The sequence below is a fragment of the Trichogramma pretiosum genome, unplaced genomic scaffold, assembly GCF_000599845.2.
Source record: "Trichogramma pretiosum strain Unisexual culture from Peru unplaced genomic scaffold, Tpre_2.0 scaffold46, whole genome shotgun sequence".
Classification (NCBI taxonomy): domain Eukaryota; kingdom Metazoa; phylum Arthropoda; class Insecta; order Hymenoptera; family Trichogrammatidae; genus Trichogramma; species Trichogramma pretiosum.
In genome coordinates, this window is record NW_019641609.1 from 426,104 (window position 1) to 440,443 (window position 14,340).

Here is a 14,340-nt window from a genome sequence, read left to right on the forward strand (position 1 = left end):
TTCATGTCCTCAGAAAAAATATAGATCGAAAATGGACGTTTATACCGGAAGTGGGGGGTAGGAGGGGGGAGGGGGTCTAAAAATTTTTTTTTGGGACCTTTTTACCATGTACTATAACATGCCAAAAGCGCGTCAAGATCGGTGATATACGTGCGCACGGTTTTGTAAAAAAGTATTATTTTGACCCATATATATCTACGTACGTACGTAGAGAGACACAAAATTTCACCCTCGAAATAAAATTACTCGCCGTACACTCGCCGCCGCCGCGCGTATATTTTTAAGAATGCAGAGAGAGGGACGGCAGCAGCAGTAGTATAAGAGGTAGTAAGTTTCGCCCAAGAGTAAACGCCAGCTAGCACAGTGGCAGCAGCAGCAACGGTAAACATCCCAAGAGCCAAGGTATTTCACCGACTTTTTGATCGTTTGTACTGAAAAATTCACCGTGTCGTCGTCGTAGGTAGTCGGTAGTCGTATGAGCGCACTGCGAGCTTTTTTCTACGTTTGAATTTCTTGAACCCCCTTCTCCTCCCTCGGAAAAAAACGTTTTGCATAATTTCATTTCGTCGTCGTCGTCGTCCACCTTCCTACTGCAGCCAGCAGCGATCTCAATTATTTCGAAATTTACGCATTTTCTCGGAGGCGCACGAAAATTCAACTTGAGACGTTCGACGAAATAAAAGAAGTAAAATAAGCAACAAAAAGCAAAAAGAAAAAAAAACTGAAAAGTAAAAAACTACCACTCGTACAAGTTATAAATAAATCGCAGCTTTTTTATCCCCACACGCACACGCTATAACTGGGTCACTCGCGTGTTCTTTTCAAGCTCACAAGCTTCGGAGAGCAAACACAACAGCGAGAGAGAGAGAGAGAGAGAGAGCAACAACGAGAGCGAAAGAGAGAGAGAGAAAAAAGAACGAATGAATAGTGCTCGGTGAAGCAGCTTTTGTTTCGTATATATACGGTTGTTGCAGCTGTTATTGCCGAGGATTTACAAGTAACTTATGCCCACACTTTATTCTGCTGGGGTATAACAGCTACAACACACATTAGAAACATTGCCGTTTTTTTTACCCCCGCGAAAAGAGTTTTCATACATGTCGCAATTTATAGTTTGTCCGCGTGCGACGTGTGTGCAGCTACAGCAGTGGCATCAAGAAATCCACAACCATTTCATTGTCCTTTCGCTCACTGATAATAATTAATCGAATGGTGTAGAGTTCCTGCGCCGCGGAAAACGATGTAATATTTCACGAATTTAACACGCACGTAGCTGCCACTGTAATTAAAAATGAAATTTTGTTTGCTTCGCTTTTGTATCGCCGCGCGTAATTACATAATTAATAAAATAATTAGACCGACAGCGCAACAAAACGGGACGTCATGCGTTTTGCCGACCCGTAAAATCCCTTTTCGCCTCTCTATAATTCGAATTCTCGACTCTGCAGCAGCAGCAGCAGTTCGGACGATATAATATGCATTTCCGGTATACGCGCCAGGATCTTCAATACATGTATCAAAACCCTCATTACGTCTTGTTACTTGGCTATGCAGAGATTGTCGTCGACGAAACGAACGTCGACGAGAGCTGAGCTCGAAATCAAGCCGAAGGGCGACATTATTTATATATCACACACACACACACACACACATACATACATACGTGTGTGCAGTGTGTGTTCACGTAGCGACGACGAAGCTCGCTTGCTGCTGCGCCGTTGCTCTAATTACGGCGAAATATATGTTGGAAAAAGCCGTACTTTTAATAGGAAAAAAATGCCGCCACCGCGTGCGTTGTCTAATTTAAAACATTCCCTTTTACCGAGTCCGAGCGTCTCGTTATAAAAAAAAAGAAGGAAAAACTTTTTTCCGATTTTTCTCTATGTGTTTTATACACGGCAGCAGCAGTAGCAGCGCACGTGATAGACGATTATGATTATTGCGTAATATTTTAAACATATCGAAAAATAAATCGATTCGGAGTACGCGTCTGCTGCTACTGAAGCTGCCGAAGAAAACGATATCGGTGCGCAATTAGCTGATGAAAATTTCAAGACTCTAATTGAACTAATGGAAAAGAATGGGCTACGCAAGTTCTTCTCTTTTATTTTTATCATCATTGGAGATTGATACTGCGATCGCTGCGAATATCTCTCGACAGTCCATATATTTCAAGATTTATTAGACAAAAGAGAGAGAGAATATTCACCGAATGTCAAATTTTCGCGTCTGGTGTATTTTCACGGTTCGGAAATTTACGTTAATAATACACCCATTCGCGTCTGGAGTGTGTCGAATTCTCATCATGGGAGGGTGCTGCAGCACGTTCCTATGTACGTGCATACGTGCATACCATGAGTGCAGATAAATTGGAAATCGTGAAAATTAATCGTCTCTCGGTGGAGCGTCGAGTAAAGAGAGAAAAAGAGAGAGAGAGAGAGAGACGAGACGAGAGGCAAAAAACATGTCTAACGTATGCAATGACGAGTGGGCGAAATTGTCTCTATATGCGCTGCTGCTGCTGCCACCGCCGTTATATACGACTGGCGCGGAAAATCTAATGCTACTCACGCCCGAGCCATTCGTCTGATACCGACGCGCCGCCGCCGCGCACACAGACGCAGACACACACATACAAACGCGCTCAGGTGACAGGGGCAACTTTTTTTCTTCCGACGCAACGATAGCAGTAGCAGTAGTAAGTTTGGGCGAGCCGTGCGGGGGGAAAATGTAAAGCAGACGGTTTGAGTAAACGTTATTTCGTGACTATTTAGCGGCGCGCAGTTGACCGAAAAGCACCGCCGCGTCGAGTTTGGGGAGGATATTTTTAAATGTAAATTTTTCCTACCCGGCGAACGGCGCTGCGCGCGCTCTTACTTGTATAAACAAAAAAGCTGTAGTGCCGGCGCGCGGCGCAAGCTCTAAGTTGAATTTAATCGTGGAAGGCGAGAAAGCTCCATTTGGTTGTCAGGACGAATAATTATGCCACGACACGGTAGTCGCATCATCATCAAGCGTAATCTCTCTCTCTCTCTCTCTCTCTCTCTCTCTCTCTCTCTCTCTCTCGATATTCAAATGTGTTCTCGCAGTAGTCGTTGAACGTGCGGGGGTATAGGGCAGCGCGCAAGGAAGAAGTCTTCTAAAGTGAAAAAAAGCTTTAAAAGTGTCTTGTCGCCGCATAGGGTATGAGATAGAAAGTGAGCAAAAAAAAGGGAAATTCTTCCTAAGCTCGACCGACGTAGAGTAGAGTAGAGAGAAAGAGAGAGAGAGGAATCTCTGAGGCTGGGCTCAGAGCGCGGGAAAAGGATGAAAAGTTTGAAATTAAGTCGCGGGCTACTGCTAGCTACGTGTGTGTGCGTATATGTAACTCGTACATCCTCTGGCAGTCGAAATAATTTTTTCCTTATTCTCTCTCTCTCTTCTCGCTACTTTGAATAAGATTTTCAATTACGATTTTTCCTCGCGCGCTCGTAAGAGAGAGAGTGAGGCTCGTATTACCCGTGTCATCTTTTTTGCACGTATTCTCACTCAGCATATACGCGATGGAATAATAATTTGCAAGGATTTGGGTAGGGAGAGAGAGAAAGGCAAAGTTTGCCAAGGCACAGCGATCAACTTAGAAATTAGTTGGAATCTCTCTCTTTGCATGAAAAGTTTTGAAGACGCGATAAGGAATCTTTGCGGTTGCAGCGAGCGCAGAGAGAGAGAGAGAGAGAGAGAGAGAGAGAGATGAGATATCATATTTTTAGATAAAGTTTTGAAGACGCTCTCGCTCAAAGCGCGCGCGCAAATTTAGAATAGAGCCATCGAACAAAGCCCAGCGATGTTTTTGATGGATATAATAATAGGGCGTGTGCGGCGGTACGTTATATAGGCCCACTTTTTATCGCTCGCGTACCAAATTACCCGCGTAATTTCGAGATTCGCTCGCAAGCTATGCGTGGCAAGTACACGATATCAAAGACATCGTCGAGCTGTCTACATGCATCTGTGTACGTGAGTATGCAAAGGGCATCAGAATGTATCTTATAATGCAAACGAGTATACTACGCTGGCACGTCTGTATCTGCGTGTTAGTGCGAGTATGTATTCCGAACGATCGGACGGAAGCAGTAATTGGAAACTCTCGACTGAACACATACACACACACGTACCTATACATGACGCACTGCTGCTGCTAGGCGCACTTGCTGCATCTGTTTATATACAGAAACCAATGCCTGTGTGTGCTCGAGGCTCGATCGCTCCTCTCCTCTCCTCTCGCTCGCTGCTAGCTGTTCAATAACTCGCAAATGTTTCCAACATTGAATTTAATTTAAACGCGCCTAGCAGTACATATAGTCGATGCACGAACATAATATACTTCCGAATTAAAAAATCTCCCGTACCTCTCCCACTCCCAGTGTCATTCGTCAGTCGCACAATATGTAAGACAGGCTACATTCGATAATATTATAGAAATTCGGCTGTGTAATATTGCCTATGAATGCAGCGAGCATTAACATGCACACAGCTGTTGGTCAAGAGCTGGGCCCGGACATTTTGATAATTAGTCTTGTCGCTGCTGCTGCTGCCGCTGCAGTATTGCAACTGATCATATACACACAATTTTACACCCCCGAACCTATACTCGTATATTATATACAGAATCCTTTGATCTTATTGAGTATTAATTACACCGCGCGCTGCATACCATGTATAGTCGGAACGCGGCAGTGGACAATAAATAGCGCGCGCGAGTAAATAAGAAACTTTAACGCCCAAAGAGCGAGAGACAGAGAGAATGGAATGGAAATCCTTTATACGCGGTGTGTGCGCGCAAAGCGAAAAAAGAGAAAAATAGATATAACGCAAAGCGCGGTGCAGGGTAAATAAAATATATAGATAGATATAGAGACCGAAACGAGCGGTGGTGTGTGTCTGTTAGTACACATATAGAATGCGATATAGATAGCGAGGCGAATGTTTTTGTTTAACGATGTTTCTATATGAGTGCTACGTCAATCATTCATACGTACAACCAGCCGCGTATGCATCGATTCTAGGAGCCTAGACTAGAGAATATTACTTAAAGTACTTTTTTCTGTCTCTCTCTTTCTTCGACAATGGCTTCTAGCTGCTCTCCTACTACTACTACGTTTTAGCTTCAATTGAACGATTTATGAAGCAAACTGCCAATATAATAAATAAAAAGAAGGCAGAAGCGGCACGTGTATATGTATATAGAGATATGCTGCTAACTCGCTCACGCGCGCGCGTTTGTTAACTTAAAGAGCGGATGCAGTGGCCTTTGAACGAGCAATTCACGAGGCTTCTTTCATCTAACGCTATGTTGCTGCTGTTGCTGCTCTGTATTATATCCAGTGCCTCGGCTCTGTCTTAAAACGATTTTCTCCAATTAAAATCTATCTTTTCGCTCTCTTTCGTCTGCGCGTTGCAATTCGATACGTATATCCGATCCAACGGCGAAAAAAAATGAGGAGAGTAGAGAAATTGTCTTATCGCAGCTCTAGATTTATAAGTAACATACCGTCTTTTTCTAATGTATATTTTCATCGTCAAATTTGAATCCCATTTTCACCTCTCTTTGCGACGAGGCCGATTTATTTCTCTCTCTCTCTCTCTCTCTCGTACTTCAATTTCTACACTTCTCCTTCTAGCGAGCTTCTTCCTCCTCCATCTTCTTTTTTTTACCTCTGGCCTTATATAATATATCTCTCTTTCGCTCGTTGTGCACGCGGCTGGTACATGCGAATCAGCATTCATGCACTGCGCCCGAATGAATTATCCTCTCGTCATTATACATCCGAATTCTTACATGGTTTGATAATTTCGAGGGAATGTGCGTGTGCCAGAGATTTGCACAATTTTTAACCAGTTTTTCAGCCCCTAACATAATGAAGCTTAATACATCGTACTATAAAGTGTACTTCCGTCCAAAAAGCAGTTGTGGTGCGCATACGTATACGTAGATACGTCTGTCGAGCGATAAACGTAATTGTATTATATATATAAAGCAGCTGTGCGCGTATATGTATAGACGCGCGGGAATCGGCGGTGCAAGAATGCAAATAATTGTTCGGTGTAAGCCTGAGGAATGTAAGTAGACTCCCTCGCTTCCCTTCCTCGTTTATACCTATCCTCCTCCTCCTCTTCTTACTCTTCGTTTTTTTCCTGCAACCTTGCGAATGCGGGACGAGGCGAAAATTGCATTGGAAATGGTAAAATGCATTTTAAAACCCTCTCTCTCCCCCCTCCACTCCTCTACCGATGGATGATCTATGCGTGTATACACACGTATATATAAACAGCTGCGCGCCTCGCGAAGAAAAGCTCTCGCAGCACGCGTTGGAAATTGCACAAATGGAATTTCATCCTTATGTCTGTTCTTGCAAAATACCTGCAAGGGGGGTGGGCTGCAGCGCAGGCAGTGTACGTATTATACACGCGCCCGTGTAAAAGGTTTTTCGAGTTCAAGAGGCCGCGCGCGCGCCCGAGTGAATGTTTATTATTGCTTCTTTCTCTTTTCCTTCCTACTATACCTACCTACCTACCTTACTTTTTTTCTTCTCTTATTAATGCCGAACGTACTACACCGCCAGTTTTAAATAGTCTTCCTTCTTTTTTCCTTTTCGCGCGCGAGCAAGAGAGCGCTTTAATAGGGAATCTTTTGCCTGAGAGATTTTTTTCTTTATCGGCCGGCTGGTTAATTAAATTTTTATGATTATCCGAGCAGTATATATATCCCCAGCCGGAAAATAGCAAAATAAATTTCTCATTAACGTTTTACAACATTTACATATTATTATTTTCTTTAATACGTATCGACGATTCGGATATTTCCGAAATCGATAATTCACATATTTCAAACCCCATTGCTGCTGCCCTCCACACATTGCTGCCTTCAAAGGGACGACGCGAGACTACTCTACTGCAAAGATTTCGACGCGTGTATAATCAAACCTATCTGGAGAGCGTCGTGTATTCCACACACAAAAAAGCACGTGTCCGAGAGCAAAAAGTCCCTCCCCATTTCCGTACGACCGACCCCATATCTCTCTCTTGAGTAGAAAAAAAATCAAGTCGAATTTATTTCACGATATTGAAAAGCCACCTTAATATGATTCAAGGCAGAAGAAGTTGGACAGTCGTCGCACACGTTCGTAAATATATTTAGATTTTTTTCAAAAAAAAAAAAAATTCGAACTCAACGCGCGCCAAGGCGTGTCTGTTCCCCCCTATAAAATTCTTTTGTCGCGGCTATTGAGATTTGAATGCGCACACAATCTTACTTGAATATTTCAAATTATAGCTGCGGGTAGAAGTAAAATATTTCCACAAGTTGGGATTAGGATTTTCAGATTTCTCGCTCGAAGCGAAGAAAGGAAATGAACTTTTCAGAAAATTTCTCTCTCTTTTTTTCCATTCCTCTCTATATAAGGTTATTATTTTCGAATGAATTATTTGAATCAGAAGGACGTAGAAAAAGAAGAGGAGAGAGAGGAAAGGGTGAAGGTATAAGAGGGGGAGGGGGAGGGATTTAAAGTACTAAAGAAGAGGGTTAGAGTTTGCGCAGGTGCAGTTTGCGAATAAAAAAAAAGAAGTGAGAAAATGAAAGGGTATTATAAATTTATGAGCCTTATAAAGTTGAAATAGGAGAAAGTTTGCTATTTATGCTCTTTATTAAATCAGCTGATGCTTTTTTAAAGACACACATAGTATAAGCCGCGATACACACAGCCAGTTCGTGTATGTATGGTCGCTCGCGTTTAGTTCATATTAACTAGGCATAATCTCCGAGGCAGGATCTTATTTCTTGATTGACCAATTAAAATTCTTTGGCGTTTTATCCGTGAGCCGCAGCAGCGGCCTCGACGTTACACAGAAAAATATCAACCCTCTCTCGCAGCTCTCTCTCTCTCTCTCTCTCTCTCTCGTAGCTCGCTATAGCGAGAAAATTTTACGTTACTGACCTTAATGGTCAGTCCGGGGATCAAGTTACTAAACACAGCGTGATGAGAAAATGCTCGCACACAACACGCGGCTGTACATAGTGGCGCGATAAAATCAGCTGGGCAATTTTTCCGCGCGCGGAGATCACGTATTATATCTATATATGGGTCAAAATAATACTTTTTTACAAAACCGTGCGCACGTATGTCACCGATCTTGACGCGCTTATGGTATGTTATAGTACATGGTAAAAAGGTCCCAAAAAAAAATTTTTAGACCCCCTCCCCCCTCCTGCCCCCCACTTCCGGTATAAACGTCCATTTTCGATCTATATTTTTTCTGAGGACATGAAGCAAGTAAAAAATCTGAAAAAATTCATAAAAATACTTTTCCACAATCCAAACAACCTTGAATTTTTTCAGATTTTTTGAGTGCTTCAGGCCTTCAGATAAAATCATTGAAAATTTCAAAAATCGAGATACGGCGGTATGAGCCGATGTAGTACTCGGAAATTTTTTCAGTTATTTTTCGCATTAAAAAACATAACCTCAATTTTTTTCAGATTTTTTCAGATTACCTAACGCACCTTTTGAAGCCAAAAACCGATTTTTTTGACGAAAATAATTTTTTTAGGACAGTACGGAGCCTCGAAAAATCTGAAAAAAATTTTTTCTTGTTTTTTTCATCAAAATACGTAATCTCAAATTTTTTCAGATTTTTTAATTGAAGGCGATAGCTTCTAGGGCCGAAAAATGCTATTTTTAACAAAAAATGGTTCCTAGAACCCGATGGTTCCGGTGAAAAAATTTGAAAATATTTTTTTTGAATTCCTTGTCAAATTTTAATAAATTTTGACCGTTTCAAAAGTTCGATTGAAGCTTCCTAGCTCATTTTAGAGCAGGACAAAGATTAGTGCAAAATATCTGAAGACGTTTCTGAAGACATTAAGGAATGATAAAACTCGTTTGATGCTCTAAAATGAGCTAGGAAGCTTCAATCGAACTTTTGAAACGGTCAAAATTTATTAAAATTTGACAAGGAATTCAAAAAAAATATTTTCAAATTTTTTCACCGGAACCATCGGGTTCTAGGAACCATTTTTTGTTAAAAATAGCATTTTTCGGCCCTAGAAGCTATCGCCTTCAATTAAAAAATCTGAAAAAATTTGAGATTACGTATTTTGATGAAAAAAACAAGAAAAAATTTTTTTCAGATTTTTCGAGGCTCCGTACTGTCCTAAAAAAATTATTTTCGTCAAAAAAATCGGTTTTTGGCTTCAAAAGGTGCGTTAGGTAATCTGAAAAAATCTGAAAAAAATTGAGGTTATGTTTTTTAATGCGAAAAATAACTGAAAAAATTTCCGAGTACTACATCGGCTCATACCGCCGTATCTCGATTTTTGAAATTTTCAATGATTTTATCTGAAGGCCTGAAGCACTCAAAAAATCTGAAAAAATTCAAGGTTGTTTGGATTGTGGAAAAGTATTTTTATGAATTTTTTCAGATTTTTTACTTGCTTCATGTCCTCAGAAAAAATATAGATCGAAAATGGACGTTTATACCGGAAGTGGGGGGTAGGAGGGGGGAGGGGGTCTAAAAATTTTTTTTTGGGACCTTTTTACCATGTACTATAACATACCAAAAGCGCGTCAAGATCGGTGACATACGTGCGCACGGTTTTGTAAAAAAGTATTATTTTGACCCATATATATATATTTATTATTTACGGCAAGTGGATGGCTAATAATTTTTTCTCTCTTCCACAGAAACTGCAAACAATCGGCGAGGACTTCTGCGGCCTGGACGTCAACACGCCGCTCGGCGGCCGCGAGCCCATGACCGCCGTGCCGGTGCTCACGTTCGAAGATACATTGCTGACAGCTGTTGCCGCTACGTCGACCAGCGACTATACCGTCGTGTTCCTCGGTACCAGCAAGGGACGCCTCAAGAAGGTAAGAAGAGCTGCTTCTCTCTCTCTCTATGAAAATAAAGTTGACTGACCCCCGCTCGTTCTCGCTCGCTCGCGAGAGAGAGAAACTGGTTTTTCCCCGACGCGGTGCACACGAGACCGAGTCAGTTCGCTCGACTCGACTCGCGCTCGCGCGACATACAAAAGTTACATTGTGTCGTCCTCCTACTACCTTATACCACCACCACCATCAGGTATACATACGGGGCTAGCTGGTGAGAAAGCCTTTTAAAAGTATGTAACACAATGGACAAGCTTGACTTGCGCTCAAGTACGTACACACACACACACACACACACACACACACACAGAGCTCACACATATACACTACTATATATACGCGAAACGACTCTCGGCACGCCGGTAATGTATGTAAGTTTTGTCTCGGCGATGTTTGTTTGTTTGTACTTGTCGCGCGCATCCAACGACTCGCTCTCGCGCGCGGAGCTTCAACAATTTTTTCTCTCTCTCTCTCTCTTCCTCTTCAAGATACTGCTTGCTGCAGTGCGCACCGAGAGAGGCATTTTCTATGATTGTCGTGAATAATTGATATTGTTTCGCTTTTTTTCACTCGCACTCCGTGGTACTGCGAGCGAGCGCTGCGCCGAGTATACGTCTAAATATCGCTGGCTGCAGAGCGAAGGGCTTAGCCGCTGCCGCGCGCGCGTGTGTGTAGATGCGCGCGATCTTATACATAAGGAATATGCGAAACGTTTTGTAAAAGGCTAGGAAATCTCAGATTCGAGATCTTGATAAATCGCGTAGTTCCGTTTTTCCTTTTTCTTTTTTTTTACTACTACTACTACTACTACTACCACCACCACCACTACTAAGGGATTTATTGCTCGACTCTTCAAGATTTTCCTTTCGCGCAGAGAGTTAGAGCTACAGCGAGAGGAAGCTTCCTCTTTTCCTCATTCTAGGCGCTTCGCAACGGTGTGTATTTGATAAATCTCAAGTATTACGAGCTTTCTGAGTATGCACAGTAAAATTTCTCTCTCTCCCGCCAGGGTATAAGATACACCCAAAGCATTGTGTAAAATTTATTTTACGCTTATATCATATCTCCCCGTAAAGATACGAGCGAGAATTGAGCTTGTTCAGCTCTGATCACTTACTACCTGCGTACAAAAGCAAATATCCTTAATCATTGCGTAAATGTAGAGAAAAAAAAGTAGGAGACAAATATTAGTTTTATTCTTTACTCGACACTCGACGAAACATGCAGGAAGCTTGCAAAGCTCGCGTCACATTGAAAGTTTTTCAATAAATTTTCACTTAGAGCTAGTCGCTTTCGTTTCTGCGAAGCGTACGAGGCAAACGCGCGCACGAGGGGTGTAGTCCTTAATATAACAGAAGAGTCTACGTGCGGGCACACACAACTACTACCGCGTGTGCTGCCGGTTTCGACCGTTGTGTAGACGACGACGACGACGACGAAAGACCTTACTTTATATAATATAACGTGTATATAGCGCATGTATATATGCAAGCAAGCACACGCATAAAGTCGAGTGAGAGGAGCTTGAGTTTGCGCGGCGCAAGTTCGAGTATTGGCTGGGTGTATGGTACGAGCTAGCTGCTGTGTAGTATCGAGCTTATATATTCGACACTGCTTAGGAGAGAGATGTGTATTGAATCGATCGATAAGCAAGTGCTGCTGCTGCTACTGCTAGTGCGCGAGGATTAGGCGATTATTAATAATAATCGAAAGCTTAGGAGGCAACGAGGAGGGAAGCAGCAGAAGCAGCAGCGAGGAGAGGATTATACTCGCTCTGTGTGTGTATTGTACACAGCACAGCACACACAGTGAGTGTACGTGTATACCTACTGCAGTAGTATAACCACCCTATAGTGGTACGAGCACAAGTTTATAGTGGCAATATAATGTTTCTTGTGCGAGTGCGACTATACGCTGCAAAGCTTTCAACCGAACGAGCAGCAGCAACAGCAGCAGTGGTAGTAGCACTCGATGCATTAGAATATATTATATGAACGAGTGTGTGTGCTTTTTTTATTTTATTTCGCGCCGCACCTCTCGCGAAACAATCGTAATTTAGTGGGAGAAAGGACAATCGGCTTATAATATGAAAATTTTTACTCCTCCTGCGGATAGAGAGAAAGAGTTTTGCCTTACTACTCGAGCTTCTGCCGGGCTAAAGTTAATTAGGATCGTCGTTAGCGAGTTTCGTTTCTCTGTCTCTCTCTCTTGCAAGCGCGCGCGACTTCATAATCTCCTTTATTATTTTTTTTTATCAATTTTTCTTTTACCTTCGCGGCTTTTTTCCATGTACAATCCTCTCTTTCCTTTTTCTCTCTCTCTCTCTGCTTCTGTCTGTCTCTCTCTCTCTTGGCGCGCGATGCTTAATCGAATTTTCTCGCCCGCGCGAACGCATTGTTTTCCCGAAAACCAGCTCAGCGCTCGCCGCCGCCCTCTTTCTCTTTTTCGGTATTACATTAAGGCCCGTTGGATTAATCTTTTTGTGTTATATACTGCAGGCTCGTCGCTGTAGCGTCGTCGCGAGTTATTTGTTTGCCTTTCGAACGAATTAATTTTCGTGTGCCTGATTTTATACAGAGGGGTTGCAGAAAAACTCAATTGCAGAGAGCGGCGTGGCAGACGAGGAACAATTTTTCTCTTTTGGCACGTATATTTACAATAAGGATAAAAAAAAAGAAGAGGAAATATAATAACGCGCGCGCGTAACAATTATTTCGTGCGCCGCCCGATGAGTTTTTCCACCCTGAACGTTTTTGCTTGCAAGTTGTTGAACTTGCGCGCACGCTTTTTTGAGTTTTCATCCGAGCAGAGGTAAAATGTTGAGATTGCTGCAGCACGGTGAAGTTTTTCGAGAAATATATTTAAAAATAAGAACACCAATCGTGCACACATTTTACACATCAGGAATTTTTTTTCCTCTCCCTACCAGCAGCGCAGCGCCCGACAAAAAAATAACTACACGTACATTTGGAACTTGTTTTCTTTCTTTCTTCGCTTTCGCCTTACCTCTACCTACCTACCTGCCTGCCTGCTTGCCTGCACACACTGCCACGCGCATGAAAGGCTTTTTTCTTCTCGCAGACGAAATACAGGTGTGCGTCTGTATTTGTGTGTATATCGTTGTTATAGTAGTAGACGCAAGCTCACATGGCTGCACATGTGCCAACAACATCAGTTCCGTCATCATGTATGTTTCTTACTTACTTTTTTTTTCATTCCATACTTCTTCTTCTTCTTCTTCTTCTTTTGAAGTTGCACACGTCAAATCGCGATGGTGTGTGGCTTCGGCATCATCATCGTCGTTGCTGCCTGCCTGCGAGCGCAGAGATTTTCTCTGCGCTCAACGCGCGCGTGTCTGATTCGTAGCAGTTGCTCTTTGAGATCTGTGGCTGTGTGGCTGAATGTGTGGATACTGGCACACACACACAGCCACACTGACTATATTGCACACACCATCAGCAAGCATTTTATCCATATCTTTCGTTTAACTTCAACGTGTATCCTAAAAAAGGATGTGTACTTTCAATTTGTGCCTTTATTTACTCGAAATTTTCTTCCTCTCTGCCGCTGCTGCTGCTGCTGCTACTGCCACTACTGGTACATAAAGCTTGGGCAAAGAAAAAGCTCAGTGCTCTACCGCTTCCACCATCGCCTCGACGCAGCGCAGCAGCAGCTGCCTATCCCCTTGGCTGTATAGTGTTGGAAAAAACGAACGGTGTACAAACGGATCCCACGTTTGTTGTTCCTTCATATAATGCCAGAATGTGAGCTTGTGCCTCGCTGCTACGCTTCAATGCCTTAGAAATATATCTATACGTTGTTGTGGCAGAGCCGAGGAAAATGAGAAAATTTTACAGCGCCGCCAATACCGCGGCTATATTACGCGGCTGTACGCGCGCCGCACGATGGAATGTACACGATATAATATCATATTTATTTAAAGTAAACATTTTGCCAATGATCAAAGATTCTTCTTTGCTATTAATTAAAATAAAGCGTCTTGCTGCTGCTGCAGATTGCGCCGGGCGCCAGTTCAAATTAATTAAACGCTAAAGCAGCAGCAGCAGCTAGTACGACGCGCCGCGCGCGCAAAAGCTCCAGCTAGTTTCTCTCTGTCTTATACTTGCTGCTTTCTCTCTCCTTCTCTCTCTCGGGTTCGGTCGGCCGCGAAATCAAACTAGAATAAGACCGAGAGTGAGAAACTGTAACGTTTAAGACGCGCCGGGAAACTAACCTTCGCGTCTTTGGCCAAGGAAATTCCATTGGTATAACACACGTAATATACAAGGCGGCACACGATCCAGAACATGCAGTCAAAGCCAATAGATCGTTGCAACTACGTATCAAGGAAAACGCGCGTAGCCTTAATTTTGCTCGCAAGAAAATAAAGACGCGCTCGCAGACACATTCCGATTTA

At 42.7% G+C, this 14,340-nt stretch overlaps 1 protein-coding gene across 1 annotated transcript in view; it reads left to right on the top strand.

Annotated features, from left to right (window-relative positions):
• The window catches only part of LOC106654481 (plexin-A4), a 189,849-nt gene that overhangs the window by 127,552 nt on the left and 47,957 nt on the right, over positions 1 to 14,340 (top strand). Inside the window, exon 5 of the mRNA XM_014374400.2 lies at positions 9,720 to 9,905. Coding sequence (XP_014229886.2) covers positions 9,720 to 9,905 — 186 coding nt within the window. The remainder of the gene's footprint in view (positions 1 to 9,719; positions 9,906 to 14,340) is intronic.